The 18170-nt window shown below is 35.8% G+C and overlaps 2 protein-coding genes across 2 annotated transcripts; one reads left to right on the top strand and one right to left on the bottom strand.

The window, feature by feature from the left end:
• Nucleotides 1–707: 707 nt before the first annotated feature.
• cyldb (cylindromatosis (turban tumor syndrome), b) lies at nt 708–5565 on the bottom strand. The gene is made up of 13 exons (XM_019112119.2): nt 4948–5565; nt 4219–4345; nt 3724–3968; nt 3463–3625; nt 3239–3371; nt 3043–3150; nt 2822–2901; nt 2637–2703; nt 2287–2419; nt 2052–2160; nt 1812–1930; nt 1474–1678; nt 708–1289 (listed from the first exon to the last, which is right to left on the bottom strand). The coding sequence occupies exons 1-13, from the start codon at nt 5368–5370 to the stop codon at nt 1117–1119; spliced, it is 2085 nt and encodes a 694-aa protein (XP_018967664.2). The 5' UTR covers nt 5371–5565; the 3' UTR covers nt 708–1116.
• A 7474-nt stretch (nt 5566–13039) lies between these two features.
• Nucleotides 13040–16670, top strand: LOC109098523 (protein snail homolog Sna-like). Its single transcript, XM_019112116.2, has 3 exons — nt 13040–13295; nt 13808–14317; nt 15484–16670. Exons 1-3 carry the CDS (start codon nt 13220–13222, stop codon nt 15666–15668), a joined length of 771 nt encoding a protein of 256 aa, XP_018967661.1. The 5' UTR covers nt 13040–13219; the 3' UTR covers nt 15669–16670.
• Nucleotides 16671–18170: the final 1500 nt, after the last annotated feature.

The raw sequence follows: 18170 nt of genomic DNA on the forward strand, positions 1-18170 counted from the left end.
TTGTTTTGCAACCACGTGTTATGTATGATCTTTGTGTCTTTAACTACTGCCATAATAAATGTATAACCTTAATATGATACCCAGTTTACAATTTAAAGGTCAATGACAAGGAACTGCCATAGGATTCTGCTAAATAACTGGGCCTAACAACAAACTACTGTGGTCTGTACATTGATCTTTGTTTATTTATTTATAAAACTATTACTATGTGCATATCTACACTCATATATGAATGGACAGTCAGTGAAATAATATTTCCTGGTCTACAGTATGTTTCAGAAACACTGTATTAATTTTACAATAATATAATATAATATTAAGAACCCATTGAACAGAACGATTGTTTGAGAATCAGACCTCAAAGTTTAGAATGTCAAGTCTTTGTAAACTTCGTTATTGAAGAGTCAATGCTGTGATGTTTCCATTAGAGGGCACCAACGCAATACTGTTCTTCAACCAGGCCTCACTATACATTTAAACCCACTGTAATACAAATCTCATAGTCCCCCATTTTATTAATTCCTAATATTTTCAACTTCATCTGTAACAGTTTCTTTCTTTTTTTTTATAGATAATTTGTTTCTGTAGATTGTAATGATAAACACCAACATATAACATACAAATATGACCAAAAGAGGAAAAGAGCAGTAAGAAACTCTGAAATCAACTATGAATTAAATGAAGATTTATCAAGACAGACAAATGAAATTGGTGCAGCATAATTTTTAATGCTAATATAAGCATCCTACAATTTTTAATACAAATAGATTATACTAATCAGTATACAAATAAACAATAAATCATGTAATCAAAAATCATACTGAACGTACTACAAAATAAATCATACTGAACATACTAAATTATCAAAATAAATTACATTGTTGCTTGTGTATAAATGTAGATCTCTACCTGATAAAATGTCTTAAGATACATCTAGGAGCCCTTTTACATATAAATACACTTCCATTAGAAGTCACAGAAGAACAGTTTGCTAAAGAACAGAATGTCTAAGCAAAACATAAGTATACAGTAATTCATGTGTCAGCTCTGTTGATGTAATGAGACAAGAGATATAGTGAGGACACAGTAGTTTGAAGATATCAAAGATGTCTCTGCTCACTCTGTTCTCTGATAGAGACACATGTATGAATCACACAGCAGTCTGCGTACCATCTCACTGCTCTGACTCACATCTGCTGTGGACATCTCCTCTTCAGACTGTGAAAGGAAGTCTCCAACCTCAGGACAAGACCTGATCACAGGAACGTTGTAGCCATTGTTATCATCACCTAATTATAAAAATAATACAATGAGGGATTAACACCCATTTTAGTGATAAACTGCTTTTTATATGGTTATAGAATCAATAAGGGAAGGATTAAAAAAGGTTTGTGGAACCTCAGAGATCCTGTGCAAATTACATAAATATATAAATTACATGTAAATATGTTGGACATTTAACATTTGACATACCACATCGGTCAGCCATGCTATCGAAGAAGATCCAGGACCGTGGATTAGGCCCATATTTGACAAAAGATACATAATGGCTGGTGTTTATGCAGAGGACTGCAAACAGTTGCATCTGGTGCCTCTGTAAAGGTGCATCTTCTGGAAGGTGATCCTTAACTATAAGTTTTTGAGGAGTGTGTTCCTTTCGGGAGGGATGAATGTGAACCTGTAGAAAGAGTAAAAATATTCAGGTTTAGGAAGGCATATGGATAAAAAAAAAAAAAAACATGGAAAATGCATTGTATCACAGAAATGTAGAAATGTGTGCATAAAAAAGATTTTAGTAGTAGGTGCACTACCTGTGTGTTGCAGGTGGTGCAATACTGCTTAATTTTGCCTGGTTGGAGCTTATGGTCCATCAGGCACTGGACACACTCATATTCAGCAAGATGACCACAAAGAAAACATTCCCGGGGAACTGCCAGAGAAAACAGGAGAAGCATGAAAGATATTGCATCTGAAACTGTCCAATATCTGCATCCACAAAACAAATGTTATCAGGGGCAGATTTCATTTAGAAGTATGCTAGTTAAACTCACAACAATGCAAGGTGTCTGTGATGTCCAGCTCTGTTGAGGGAATGATTTTAGGGAACAGCTTGAACTTCTTTCCAAACCGTGGCATCTGAACTATAAGGCAAGATGGAATCTAAAATAAAAAAAGGTTTGATTAATATTTGCAATGTATCTACTAGGCAGGAACCTATAGGCTATGCAAAACTGAAACAAATAAATTATAAACTAATTTACAATAAACTATAAGAAATGAACAAACCTCTTCAAACTTCAGATCGCTTGACACGAAGGACATCTCAAGCAGCTGTTGAACCGAAGGTACAGCTCGCACCTGATTCTTCTCTACAATGATCTGATGTGTATAGGCACCCTGTGCCAAGTCTCCACATGACCTAAACAAAGCACATACAGGTGTTAGGATAATCAGTTTAAGCTTGTTTACACAGAATGTACAGTTCAAAATGAATAATATAATATAATATAATTTAATGTTTTTTTATATATTATGTTTTTTTATGGTATAATATAATATAGTATAATATAATATAAAATAATATAATATAATATAATATAATATAATATAATATAAGTAGAGGAATTGAAACAAACCTGATTTTGAGCAATGGCTCTATATGTAAAACATGCTTTAGTAGTAGCGTGATGAACTCCTCTGGATCTGAGGGAAATAGCAGTAAAAATGTTTTAGAGATCAGTGTAACATTAGCTCTAAGCCACAGATGAAAACCTGCAGCTCAACATCAACAAGTAAATGGCCACTATGGGATAAGTAATACCTTTCTCCTCTGTAGCAAAAGATTTGCAGCCCAGCTGTTTACGAAACTTCATCACACTCTCTGCTGGAACAAAACCCGTTCTGTAGAGAGAGGTCATATGAAATTAACTGTGAGTTCCCTGATGACTATAAACACACATACCCATATGAAGCATGTTTACTCAAGCTCTGGCTGTGCATTAGCTTTGTTACGTGATTTTCTTATGTATTAAGAGCCTTTACCTGCGTAAACGGTTCACAATGTCACGTCTTAAAATGTGTGAAATGCCTTCCTCGCTATCTGCTGATCTGTTAAACATTCTGTTGAAAGCTACAGATGATGTGAAGAGACTGTAAAAGCAGAGAAAAAAAGAAAATGCATCAGCATGTATGAAACAGATTGAAACTTGAAATAACACATGTTTCTTGAGATGTGTACCTAAAGAGAGTGGCATCTAGATAGCAGGAGTTGAAGTGACCTTGGATTCCCCTCATTCTGCCAATCAGATGGGACAAAACGTCTGGCTCTGCTACAGGGGGAATATCTTCATTTAAATCTTCCAGGAGTGTGACTAAGAAGGGAAAAGGTCATCATCTTTAGGCTTCAACATTCAGAATGTTTCTGTAAGTGGAGGAATAATAAAGCAGACTGAAGGGTCTCACCTGAGGGAGGTTCAAGAGGTTTTGGGATCTCATTCTGGATGAACAGAAATCTGCTGTCTGGTTTGCAGTTGGTCAGTGGTACAAACAAGGCTTTGTTTCCTTCACATGTGAAATACCGCTTTGTACCAAATGTCCCATCGGAACAAGTCGTCGCCTCATTGTCCTGAAAGGATTTGAGGGATATTTTTATTATTTACACACACAAAACACCACATAATCGGCACACGCTTTATACTGAGTGAAAAAAATGCTGATGCTGACCAGCTCAAGTCCTGCCCAGCAATTTTTCTTTCCCTCTGGAACTCCAATCCATCTGATCACCCCAAACACGGTCAGTCCATTCAAAGATATGACCTCTGCCATAGACCCCACCTCCAAAGAAGAATGGGACAAGGACTGAATGGAACTGGACACGTCTGTGTTTAAAAAGATACTTCCTTTTTTAGCATTGCGTGAATTGAGAGCTGGCATGGAGTTTATGCGAGACACCGCTTTCCTTTTCAAACCTAAAAAGGGAAAACATTTAAATCAACTTATTGCAGAAATCATCACCTGACCCTGTTCAATTTTGGTATGAAGCATGCTAGATGCTACAAATTGTTTCAGCTTTGAGATTGACAGAATTGTTTTTCCAGTTTAAGATAACAATCTTTTCTGCAGTCTCTAGTCATAGGATCTCTACAATAACTCCCTGATCCAATCAATACCCGTGAGAATTCAAATATGTTTCAAGGGCTAAATAGATGATTAACTGACCCAAAGCAATGCTGTCTCTTAGTGGTCGCCTGGTGTTTAAATGTGACGGAGCCACCTGGACAATATCAGCTGCACTGAAGAAGGGAAGAGGGGCAGTCGTCTTTGACAAAATATCATGCTGAGTGTCCTGTCAAAAGATTCAACAGCATGTCAAGAGATCAAGTGGATTCTTCACACCATTATCTATTTGCTTTGCATTTCAAATATTTTGTCTATGTGATCAAGGTCAACACTTATGTCACAGTTCAAAAGTGCATGTTTAGATTATGTAACAGTACACAGTCATATCAGTCATGTTGATTCAGATTTATTAAAGTAAACCTACACGTGCCCTCTATGTTATAGAAAAATTATACGTAAAGAAAAAATACATAATAATATAAGTATTAATATTATTTATTTTAAAAACATTTTTGTATGATAATAAAATATTTTAATACATATTTAATTTACTGCAAAATAATAACAATCATAAAAAATATATAAACCATAAACGAATTAAAACTATTGATACTAATACTAATATACTATAAAATGCATACATAAATGTATATGTAATAATAAATGTTTTCAATACACACACATTATGTGTTTTATTGTTATATATTATTATCTTAAAATAAAATAATATTAATACTACCATTAAGTGAAAATAAAATTGCTCAGTCGACAGTATGTAATTCTTCAAATTACAATAATTAATGGAAAAAGCAGAATGCCTTTCCTCACCACTAAGTCCAGCTCAAATCCCAGCATCTGCAAGACTCCTGGCTTGTCTTTCTTGCCTATGTGGATCAGATTTTTGACCAGGCATGGTTGAAAGTCCTTCTTGTGTTTGACCACTACAAGATCGTCCTGAGCAAGAGCGCAGATTGCGCTGAAGAGCTGGACGTTGCACAGGAGCTCCAGTCGTCTGCTGGCAGGTGAAACGAACAGAAGTAGCTGAGCTTGGTGGCGTGTGAGTGGGTGTGTGTCCTGCTTCTTCACCGTGCCGCTGCTCTTGGCACTGCCACCTCCTCCATAAACCATTCCTATGAGATCTCCTGCTGCTGTCTCTGCATCCGCGCGCCCAATTGACCCGCGAGACAAGCCCTTCTTGCTACTCCTCACTACAATAAAGTAGCGCTCCTGTCTTTCCTCGTTTAGCTCCATGCTGAAGGATGAGTGTTTGCGTGTTCAATGACAGCAGTCGCCTTATGAACACAGCAGTCAGTTATCTACTAGTCAGTCGTGATGTCATTCCGACATTCCATTGCTGACATGCCACAAACTCATGACAGCGGATACTAGAAACTAGGAAATTAGTCATTCAAAAAGCGACACTAATTGATATGCATTGGTTGACAATATATTATTCGTAATGATTTTTATGCATTTGCATTGATATGTAAGAATGGGTGTTTATTTTAATGAGCAATACAGCTTTTACATCGCAAGTCTTCCAATATACTGCACCATTTATTAATGAATATTTAACCCCTGACCCAAAGATAATTTCGGGGTATCAAAAGTCTTTTTGCCATCTTTTTTGGGACCTGTGAAGCAACCCAGCCTATAAATGATTACTTTAATTAAATACAGCTGTAAAGAAAATACGTTTTGAGCGACCTGATATTAAACAGTCGCCGTTTAAGCATATTCACAAGTCTGTAGGCCTACTGTTAGTTCCTTATGTGCATGTGCACTTTTTTTCTGTACTTTGGGTGAAAGCACATGACCACAAATGTCTGAGTGTCTGAACTCTTCAACTTGATAAACTTGTTTTGTAACTTACTCTTTTCATTGTTTATTCATTATAAAGGGTAAGAACTCAGTTCAGTATGCAAGGAGATATGCAATAGAGGTAAATGCCTCCAATCATACCTCCATATGCATATTAAAAATGTAGGCAAAATAATATCTTAATTTGACTGAAAATGTAAGAACGCATTATAAGTGTAGAAAAGTCAAAAAATATATATTTAGGTTCATTAATTATAATTTCATTTCATTTTAACTTCTGATTTACCTCTTTTCCTCACAGTTTGGAGCATGGCCCATCTTACCCTTCTGCCCTATAAAGAGAAGCATTATAATATGACATAAATATTATCTGACTGACTGTGGTTATGTAAAACACTGCATGCAAGTTACAGTTCTACAGACCACACCTTTTCATCAACAACTGCATATTTAGAAATGGACATGAGTTAAACTAGAACTGTTGTAATGCAAATGTAGAAATGGAAATGGGTTAACCATGAGTTAACACAAGACAACTCAATCATACATTGCACCCTTCACATGCGTCATGTGCTCTGCCACTGTCAGATAAAACTGCAGGGAACATTAAAAAAAACCCTCTCAAATAACTATGGACGCCACATGGCATAGTTGAAATTTATCTTGCTGCTCATCAGATCAGGTGATGTCTAAGAATGAAAATGTGTTAAGGTGTTCACCAGACTTGCGTGATAGCATGTCCTGTGACATCTTTTAACATCTTTTAACTTTTAACATCTTTTTTTATGTAACTGGTGGGGATGACCTTTACATCACTTATTAGAACAAGACTTGCATTATATTAATACAAAATCAACATAATGAAACATTTAGTAACATGGGATTCTGTTGACATAACATGACCAAATTGGATTTCAGTCACGTAGATGGCAAATGTCCAACATCAGGTGAGTTGTGTATACTGTTGCAACACCATCTTGGTCTGCTACATGTTTGATTGTCTTGGATGCACTCAAATGACCCGTTCACATGACAGCACCTGCAATCTGTAATGTTTATGCTGCAGGGCTATGATGTCCTCACAAAGAAACAAAACAGAATAACCGATGAACTGTAAATGTTCTCTTTGCTTTAATTGAAAATCAACTGAGGAAAACAAGAGAAAGAACTTAACGGGATAGTTCACCCAAAAATGAAAATTCTGTCTTTGAAGAATGCTGGTAAACAAACAGTTGCTGGTAGCCACTGACTTCCACAGTATTTTTCCCATACTATGGAAGTCAATGGCTACCAACAACTGTTTGTTTGTTTGTCAACTTGAGGGTCAGTAAATGATGGCAATTTTTTCTTTATTCTTTTTATTTAATTGTATTTTATTTGGGTGAAACATCAATTTAAAAAAAATTTTACATTTAGCACACCAGAGTTTTAAGTTCGACGGTAGCATACTCATGTGGAAGACATGAAAAAGATTTTTAAAAATCGCATCCAGTTATTTTACCTGTAAAAGAAACATTAAGCTATTTTAATTAATTATCATAATCATAGACACACTGGTTTTACTGCTTATTGCACTTATTTGAAGTATGTCTTTACAGTGGCAAATGAATCAAATGAATGAATTCCAAGAAAATGGCTTATATCCGTGTTGCAAAATAAGGTGGATAATGCTAAAATAAAGAATTAAACTGTAAATGTGCATCTTCTGCAGCGCATAATGTTGTTGTTAAAAAAAAAAAATCCAATGGACAAAACCCCCACAAAGCAGTTATCATTTAATACTGTGATACAACTGGAAGACAGTCATGTCTTATAGATATGATATTCTTCCATATTCTTCCTAAGGACAGTGACAAGGGCTACTCTGATGACTGGATCACACTAGGCGAACCCAGGCTCCCCCTCGTGGTTTTTATAGTGCATTACATGACAATAATAATAATAATAATAATAATAATAATAATAAACCTATCTAAAAAAAGAGCAAAAAGCTTTAATTCAGCACAGTTTCCATATGAACTTAATGTTACTATGAAAGAAAACAGGAAAATTCAAAGTTCCTTCACTTCATTTTATTGCTGCATGACAGTTTAGTACACATGTACTTTCAAATGGCCAACAATATATCTGGAGCCATAGTTTAGCTGCCACTGGATTTATTATACACTACATTGTAAATATATATTAAAAAAAAAAAAAGTTCAAGCATATTCATATCAAGCTTTTATTTTGAACCAAGGTACTTAGTGACTAAAGTTGCGACGACTAGGCTGATGGAGGATCACGCGATGTATGCGAGAGTAGTGTTGAGGAAGACGCTGACGAATGTAGTTCTGCCGCTGAATGCAATTGCGGCTGAGATTGTGGCGGCTGGACCGTGCCTGAGCCCGCTGTATCCGGCCCACCTGTGACACTTTGACCAGAGCTCTGGCCTGAGAGACCAACCGCTGAGATACTCGACTACTGCTTCGAGCAACAGGGACTTCTGGTTCGACCATGCTTTAGAAAGAGAACAAAACATTCGTTCAGATCAATCCAATACTGACTGTCAGTGTCAATGTTGTTACAACCTCACAGCAGGAATAAAGTGATACTGACTGTGATCTCTGAGCAGATGTATTGGTTTTACCTTGCATCACTGACCAAGCTGGCAGCACATTTCTCAGTGCTGGACAGGTTTCCTATTAACTTGAGCTGCACCTCACTGGGTTCAGGGGATGCCTCTCCATCTACAGAAAAGAATTATATTTATATTTATTTTAAATATAAAACATATTTTGAAGAAAGTTTTCCCTACACAATGGAAGTCAGTGGGGTCCAAAACAACGTTGTATTACACAGACTTTTACGGTATTGAAAAAAAAAAAAATGTAAATAATGACAAAATGTTCATTTTTGGTAACTTTTCCTTTAAATGAATGCAAATAATTATTTGCAGACCCTAAATTAACTGCACTGTATTTTAACCCAATATTTCACAGATATTCTCAAGCCACTTGATAATCTGGATAATCATAAATCACACTTTTGAGGAATGGTTATTTGTGCATCTCTCAATCAACATTATATTGTATATTTGTACATTTCTCATTCAACACTGTAATTACATCATGAGAACTTCTTACTTTTGGTCATATACATATCAGCAGCTGCATATTTTGGTCAGTTTTGGCTTCTGAATAAAACGGTACTTGAGTATGAGCTCCACACCCTCATATTCTCTTATATGATTTTTTCCTGCCAGTTATTTAAAATGCCAGTCCATAAAGGGTTTTCATATCAATATGACATATTTGTAATGCTGTACTCACCAGCAGCACTGACCAGGAGCCAACCCTCCTCATCCACTTCTGGTGACCCTGGTTTTGGTACAGTTGGTTCCTCGGTTGTTTCATTTACACTTCCAAAGAGCAGGTTTGTGAGCCGTTGAAGCATTGTTATAAATCAAGTGTGATTGTACCGAATAACTGAAGGTCAACTTGATTGCCTGGTACACAGGTCTCACAATTCTTCACTCTGACAGTCGTTATGAGCAGATCTCAGAAGAACAACTTCAGCCAGACCTTTGGTAGAGGAGAAATGTGAATATAAATGTAAACATTATGATATAGCTCCTGTTTTGAATTATCTCCACTAATCAAGACTTGAATTAAAACCAGGCTGAAAATTATTTTAGGTTCATATCTCATATTGAGGTCAATCTTCCAGGCTTCATTATGAAATTCTATTTTTCAGGCTTGGCAACCATAAAGTAGTGATATATTAAAAAGGAACATTATGTTAGGACAAGCTCCCTAACACAATGGCTTTTCCTCTTTCAGTACACACTTAGAAATTCAAAACATTCAGATTACACTGTGTTTTAGTAGAAACATATATGTTTCTTTAGTTAAAGATATGTTCAAAATGTGACTGTCGTGTAAAACCTATATCTGGAGATATCTGTTCATATAGTCAGAAAGATGGATGAATAGAGTTTTGGGAATGCATTGTTGGACCCCAACTCCATTGTTGGTGTCCATCTGTTGTCCTCCAGCAGGGGGGTGTGCGATTAAAACAATACATACGTTTTCTATGAAAACACAGCATCTGCATCATGTGGAAATGATTTAATTTCGATGTTTTTTTTTATTTTTATGCAGGGTTCATTTATTAGCATTTATTTTTTATTTTATTTTGCTCCCTCTTCTTTAACGCCTGAATCATTTAGAAAGGCAGGTCGAGGAAAACAAGGGTCACTGATTTATCCGTTTTTGCAATAAGCTACAAATAACGCTACACACTAAAACAAAGTGTCCTGTAGAAGAAATGTAAATGACAAATACTATCACATCAATATCAATGAATAAAGCAGCGTCATAAGCTTCGATTATGATTAAGGCATATAATATTAATATGTATTCATTTATCCATATTTATATATATGCATATATACAAACAAAACAGATTTAGGAGCATACAGATTTCATCGCATAGTTTAAAAAGAGGCTGAAGTGAAACACACTACCTGCTTCTTTACAGAGCAACAGATTTTCCGTCGTCTAAATCGTTAAAAATTAATCTTTGGTTGTTTAATCCGAGGTAGAGGTGCAAAATATATGTTCTTTTCTTTTGTTTCTTTTTGCTTTTAGAAACTGTTCCACGTAAATTATAGCACCGCAGTATAAATCCCAACGAACAGCTGATAATAAAAACAAAAAAGCCCAATGGTGTAGCTCCGCCCACATTTGAGCGCTAGTCCAATAGGATTCGTACACAAACTGAGGGGTGGAGCCAGAATTTAACGGGTGTGTTAACCGTTTTTTCATCTATAACAGACCTGGGAACAGTTTTTAAACACTGTACTATAAAACTCATTGGTTGAGCGTGAGTAAAGCTGATTCCAGTTCAGCTGTGGAGGAAGGCAGAGTGACATGTCGATGGGCGTGGTTACAAATTTTGAAAACTGCAGAATGAGCGCAGCAACTGACAGTAGGAATTATTTGAATATGAATGAGAGCTTTTCACACAGAAATTAAAATTTGCCTTTATGTAGTTCCAAACCAATATGGCTTGCTATCTTTTGTAGAAAACTAAAAAGGGAACAATAGGCGGTCAGATTTAGTCACTATGCACTATTCACGTTTGGAAAAGATGCAACCAAAGTCAACAGTGACTGAAGCTAAAAGTGTAACATTTTACATGAATGAGCATCTAATTCCCTCTAAATGCCATAAAGAAATAAAACACGTTTTGATCAAAATAAATGGACACATTAGTATTAATATTTGAATGTAATTAAAACGCGTTTTAAGCAAATGTGATTGATAAGTCACTCAATCTAACTCAATCCGAGCAGCTGAGTCCTTAGCCATCTTCAAGAATCGGCTTAAAACCACTGATCTATATAATATTCTATATTATAGATCAGTGCTTAAAACACATCTCTTCCATCTTTATTTGACCCTCTAACTTTTTCACTCACTATTCTAATTCTATTTGAAAAAAAAAAATATCTAACTACCTTTCTAATCTTTTTGTATTCTATCTATTTTCTTTTCATTTATTATACAATTATAAAAAAAGACCTCTAACACTAGCTTGCTCTATTCTTTTTCTATTCTATTTGTTTTCTTTTTATTTATTATATTATTTAAAAGCCCTTGCTACATATACTGTGTTTAGGCTAACTGAGACTTGTTATAGCACTTATATATCATTGCTCTTTTGTTGTTTTTGATTGCTTCCATTGTCCTCATTTGTAAGTCGCTTTGGATAAAAGCGTCTGCTAAATGACTAAATGTAAATGTAAATGTAAATAAGTGAGTAAAACACTACACACTTTTATAACGGCGAAATTCTGCTAATACTAATAATAATAATAATGAACAAAAGTTAAATAAGTCACGATAAAAATATTTTAAACAGAATTCGATATGTATATTTAAGCCCCCTGAACACTCCTAAAATTCTTTCACTACATGGTTGGGTACATAGTAAAAGTACATCATGTATAGTACGTCATTTGGGACACTTTTGTGTGTGTGTGTTTAGTTCATCAAACATTGTGGACACAAAGTTCTTTCATAAAAAAAGTGATACACACTGGAGGACCAAACCTGCAGAAATGATAAATAAATACATAAATATGTCTATAAATAAATAACAGTAAAATAAATAAATTATTTTAAAAAACAAGATAAAACAAATTCATTTGCAATAAAATCCAATCCTGAATTTATTTTTACTACCTGTTTTCTTTGCTTATTATTTTCTGTATTTATACATTTATTTTTATTATTTTAACTTGTATTTAATTATTCTTTCATTTATTTGTAATTATTTTATGATGACATCATTAACATACTATATTTATATAGCATTTATTTTTTATATAATATTATTATTTTTTAATTGTTTACAATTATTTATAGCTTATGACTGCGGAACCAAACAGAAAACCCTTTAGGAACATCGCAAAATAACCACATTTTATTACCACAAGGTGGAGCCATAATCAAACTTGTACTTTCACCCCCAAACTCATCCAGGCTCGTCCTCACATCTGGTGAGAAGTGCATTGTGCACTTGTCTGCTATATCAAAACTAGGTAATAAAACATATCCAGAACACATACATGAGTGTATTATATATAATGGCCTTGACTTTGAAATGAAACTTGATGACAGTGAACATTTCATTACTAAACGATGCATCTGTACAAACCAAATCTAGCAGATGTGTTTTGCTACATAGTAGACTTAAGTAGATGTATGCTGCACACGCAAATTGTATTATCCTCCATTATATGCAGACTTTGGAAATGGCAAACAGTTCCTTCATAAAAGCTTTAATTTAAATGAACAATCTTGATTTTTTTTTACACACATTGGCTTGAAGCCACGAAGTAAACAATGCATTTAGAACGACTAATTTACATTCTCTTAATAGGCACGAATAAACGATTCACTTGTGTGTGTTACCTGCGAAGTGCGCTTTGGAACATTCACACCTAGGCAGCAGTCAAGTGCTGGATAATTAAATGAAACACTGACGACAGCGACGGCTGGAGGCTGTTCTATTGGGCGGGTCCAGATGGACGTGTAGTACCCACTTAGTCTTTCAGACTATTTTAAATAAGTACAGACTCACTAATTGTAGTCCAGATCAGTGTTCACGTCACAAGAACTGCAGATTGGCGAGGTCGCTACTTTTAACGGAGTTTCTGAAGTGGACCGATTTCAGCGAGATTTCCTCCTGAAAATAACTGGACTGGATCGTTCAGACTGAAAAGTTCAGCATGCCTCGGTCTTTCCTGGTAAAAAAGTATTTCACCAGCAAGAGGCCAAACTACAGCGAGTTGGAATGTCAGAACGGTGAGTTTTGGTCTATTCTTCAAAACTCGAATCGATCTAAACGTGAAATGGTTTTAAAGAGCAAAACTTGCACATAGATTGGCTATAGAATAACATCTGTATTTATGTTCGAGTTTTCATCAAGCATTGATAAATCGGACATAGTTATAATATATATAGTTATAGCCTTATATATATATATATATATATATATATATATATATATATATATTATATATATATATATATATATAATATATATATATAACTTTAAAAGTAAGTTTATTGATAATTTCCCGTGTGTGGAATTTCCATTTAGACACAGCTCTCTTTCTTCACTGGATCTGGTTGCATGTAAGAGGCGCATGTTTTTTTTTTTTTTTTTTTAGTTTCTACATCTGTTGCAACTATCTGCCTTATGCTTATCATTGACAATCACTTATATTATCAGCTGTCAAGTCCTTTAAGTCGAGTGTTTATGGTTTTAAAAACATGATTAGGAACTTATTTTGTCTTTCTCTCTCACCCATCAGATACTCTGCCAGACAGATACCCACTAGCAGAACTTCCAGCAGTCACCAGCAACTTCCCTGTAACTTGCTTGACCACTGGATTGGTTTGGGATGTCAGCTTGCTACCCTCCCTACACGATCCCACATCCCCATCCACCCTTTCCTCTAGCCAGGGCCCGCTGGACCTCAGCTCCCCGTCCAGCGTCAGCTGCAGCAGCAGTGGGGAGGAAGATGAGGGGCGCACCTCAGACCCACCGAGCCCCGATTCCTCAGACACCTACCACCCCCAACAGACCAGTAGGCCGAGGCGCAACAGCAAGAACAGAGCAGGACAGAGAGAGGACAAGAGCGAGGCCACCGTCCCAGCCACTCGACCGGCCTTCTTCTGCAAGCACTGTCCCAAAGAATACAACAGTCTTGGTGCCTTAAAAATGCACATCCGCTCACACACACTACCATGCGTCTGTCCCACCTGTGGAAAGGCATTCTCAAGACCCTGGCTGTTAAGAGGACACATTCGCACACATACAGGTACATCAACAAACTTACTAAATGTTTTCTCGCTTTAAGGCTTATTTCATCAGTTACTAACACCAAATTTGGTTCATGTTGATTTGCATAAAAAAAACTGTAAGGAAATTTCAAATGTTATCGATTTATTGTTAAAGACCTAGCAGAATAAACATCGTAAATCTTGCTTTGGAATTTTTTTTTTATTTAATTTTGTAATTTATTTTTAAGATGTAGCAGATTAAATGACTTTTTAATTTTACTAGATTTAATTAAATTTTGAATTATTTTTTTAAAAGATTGTAGCTGAGCAAATATCTTCTATTTTGCTTTAAATAATAGTTCCTAGATTTTAATTCATTCTTTTTTAAAAAAAAGATGTAGCAGAGTAAATCTTTTCCATTTCTGCTTTGAAATTTCAAGGGTCCATGAAAGAATTTTAATTTTATTTTCTCTTAAATGTTTGTATGTATATGTATATGTATATGTATATATATAAATATATATATATATATATATATATATATATATATATATATATATATATATATATATACACACACACACAATATTTAAGGTGAAGCAATGTAAAAATCTTACATTTTTTTTTTTTTCTCAATAATTCTATTAATGCAGTAGCATTAGTTTACATTACATTACATTTAGCAGATGCTTTTATCCAAAGCGACTTACAAATAAGGACAATGGGAGCAATCAAGAAAAGAAGAAATCAAGAAATCAAGAAAAGAGCAATGATATGCAAATGCTATAACAAGTCTCAGTTAGCTTAATGCAGTACATGTAGCAAGGTTTATTGATTTTAAAGTTTAGTGATTCACTCAGTCACGTGAGTTTGCCCTCAATAGAATTGCTTTTCATTGATCACTCATTGTGTTGACATCTTCTTAACAATGACACAATAGGACAATCTTATCAATCACTAGTGTGAGAGCTGAGATAAGCACAGATAAGTTAATCAAGAATGCTAGGGAGCACTTGTTATCATCCTTGCTGAATAGCCACTTATTTTGTGTACCTGTGGTTGATTCAATCAGTTTGCCATGTTACTGTTAGCTATTTCACTAACATTGTTTTTTAACAAGGGTATTTACTTTTAGAAAGGACATTTGTGATTACAAAGCGCATACATATAACTGTAGTCTATACTCTCTCTCTTTTCCCCACAGGTGAACGTCCGTTCTCCTGCCCACACTGTAACCGTGCCTTCGCAGACCGTTCTAATCTGCGTGCGCACCTGCAGACCCACGCAGATGTGAAGAAATACCAGTGCAGCACCTGTTCTCGCACCTTCAGCCGCATGTCCTTGCTGCAGAAACACAGCGCAGCCGGCTGCTGTCCCTCCACAGCCTGAACACACCATTTTATTTTAATTCAGACAAGGTGCCTTGTGAGATAATAACACCTGCACATAGACGCAATATGCGACAGGAGAAGGATGAAGTGACATGTCAGCGGACTTCTTAAACTTAATCCGGTCGATACATTTCCAAATGCCACAGACTTTTTTTCCTAACCAGATTACTTCAAATGAAGGAGTTATGAATGTTTAAAGTATAATAGCTGTTCAGCGAGGACTCCTGAACAAGGGACAGCTGCTGTCAGGTTGGGGGTGGGCTCACATGTAGGGTATGTCTCTCAGCATGACACACACACACATGCAAACATAAGCACACAGACAGACAGCTGTTCTGTGGTGCGGAGGCAGTGTGCTAACAGGTGCCACGGCCCTGACCATCACATCTCTGATAACAGGTGGCATCTACTGAGTTCTCTAGAAACACACTTGGAGAGAGCCGTAATGGACCACAGTGTGTGTGTGTGTTTTTTTTTTTTTCCAGTTGGTTTTAGTGTGTTGTAACCTGCATGCGTAAGGTTAATCACTTGTTTTTACCGATGTTTGTTCTTTTTACCACAAGTTTTTTTTACTCCCCTTCATCCCTCATCCTTTTGTTGTACAGAGACTGAGTTTTAAAATGCACTCCAGTTTACCAAAGAGTATTGAAGTCCTGTCGTTTTGTATTATTGAGACGAATGATTGGACCATTGAAACCAAAGCCATGTTACTTTTTGTAATTTAATTTTTTTTTTTTTTCAAGTGATGACATGCAACACTTCTGTATTTTTGTCTGATGTGAAGAAAAGGACATTCTCAATAAATAGACTACAATCTTTTTTATATTGTGTACACTATGCTCGTGGACATATTGACTTTGATGTCACAATTTATTGACCACAATTTGTGCATGAAATGTCTTAAAATTGAGTTCAGTGCAATTTTTTAGCATACCTTTTTTCATATTTCATGTCTTTTTGTATTTGTCCAAATCATTTCCAATAAAATAATTTAAGTTTATACAAAGACTTTGATTCATGCTCACTCAATTTGGATTTGGTACACTTATGAAAAAATGGGGGAAAAGACTCACCAATGGATCCTCCTCTGCAGTGAATGGGTGCCATCAGAGTGAGAGTCCAAACAGCTGATAAAATCATCACAGTAATCCTCCAGTTGATCAGTTAATGTCTTGTTAAGTCTGTGTGTTTGTAAGAAACAAATCCATCAAGACATTTAAACCATCGCTTCTGACTAAAATATGAATCCATAATACTTCCTCCAGTGAAAACGGCCATCTGCTGTTGTCCTCTCAAATCAAAATCCACTGACATAGTTGTTTAGAACTGTTTTCACTTATATATATATATATTTCCGTCCTGATTCAGAAGCCTTTTTCACTTGAGAAAGGAATATTATAGATAGAGGACTCATATTCATATTTTAGCTGGAATCAATAGTTTAAAGTTTAAATATCGTAAGCATTCATTTGTGATTAAATTGTTTTTTACGGCTTTTCACAATATGTTAATTGAGGAACTGGAGTGTTGTGGATTACTTATGGATCATTGTAATGTTTTCTATCAGCTGTTTGGACTCTTATTCTGACGGCACCCATTCACTGCAAAGAAATCCATTGGTGAGCAAGTGATGTAATGCTAAATTTTTCCAAATCTGTTCCAATGAAGAAATAAACTCATCCACATCTTGGATGGCCTGAGGGTGACTAAACGTTAAGCAATATGTGAATTTTATTTTTTATTTTTTCATTTTCATTTTGGATTGTTGGACTCAACAGTCATAGTTTCCTTATGTAGCAGAGAGGGAGAGGCTATCAGTTATGCCTATGTTGGATGAAAAAAAACCCCTACAAAATTCTTACACTACATGGTTGGGTAAAAGAACATCATACATAGTACGTCATTTGGGACACGACTTCGGTCATACCTGTAATCTGATGGCTCATACTATTTGAAGCTGTTGAAATGCATTATAAGGAAGAGCGGTGCTTCATTTCCCATGAATAGGATTAACTCACTGGTTTGTAACTGTGATGTTTGCTGGGTGGCAGGTGAACAGGTGAATGCACTGTGACAGCACAGGGACAACTGCATGCACCTGCCCCACACACCTGTCATCCTGCACGCACACACACACACTCGCTCTATGCAAACAAAACGGTTTACCCAGAAGGGTCTCCTGGCCTGCTTATGCATACGGATGTGTGTTGATCTTTATGTGTATACTTAGATCCGTTTTTATATACAAGACATAAAGATGCCATTGTGGCCTGATGGAGTTTTAGTCATCTGAGCGTTCTGTTTTCGTTCAAACTGTAATTTTGCCTCTGGAGGAATTGCTGCGAGGCAAACTGATGGAATGTCTTACATAAATATTTTCATGTTGGAAGCTTTGCTTCTGAGCGTTGGAAGAGTTGTGTGTGTATGCTGCACTGATGTAAGGCGCTCCTATCTGCTGACCTCAAAACCTGGCCTGTGTAAATGTAATGCCTATATAATC

This window comes from Cyprinus carpio, chromosome B11, assembly GCF_018340385.1.
Source record: "Cyprinus carpio isolate SPL01 chromosome B11, ASM1834038v1, whole genome shotgun sequence".
NCBI classification, from domain to species: Eukaryota; Metazoa; Chordata; class Actinopteri; order Cypriniformes; family Cyprinidae; genus Cyprinus; species Cyprinus carpio.

Coding starts and splice junctions, on each gene's coding strand:
- cyldb (XM_019112119.2), bottom strand. CDS start 5,370: ATGGAGCTAAACGAGGAAAGACAGGAGCGCTACTTTATTGTAGTGAGG. Junction 3,969..4,218: donor AAGAGACAGCATTGCTTTGG/GTCAGTTAATCA, acceptor TTCCCTTTTTAG/GTTTGAAAAGGAAAGCGGTG. Junction 3,372..3,462: donor ACCTCTTGAACCTCCCTCAG/GTGAGACCCTTC, acceptor TTCCCTTCTTAG/TCACACTCCTGGAAGATTTA.
- LOC109098523 (XM_019112116.2), top strand. CDS start 13,220: ATGCCTCGGTCTTTCCTGGTAAAAAAGTATTTCACCAGCAAGAGGCCA. Junction 13,296..13,807: donor CGAGTTGGAATGTCAGAACG/GTGAGTTTTGGT, acceptor CTCACCCATCAG/ATACTCTGCCAGACAGATAC. Junction 14,318..15,483: donor ACACATTCGCACACATACAG/GTACATCAACAA, acceptor TTTTCCCCACAG/GTGAACGTCCGTTCTCCTGC.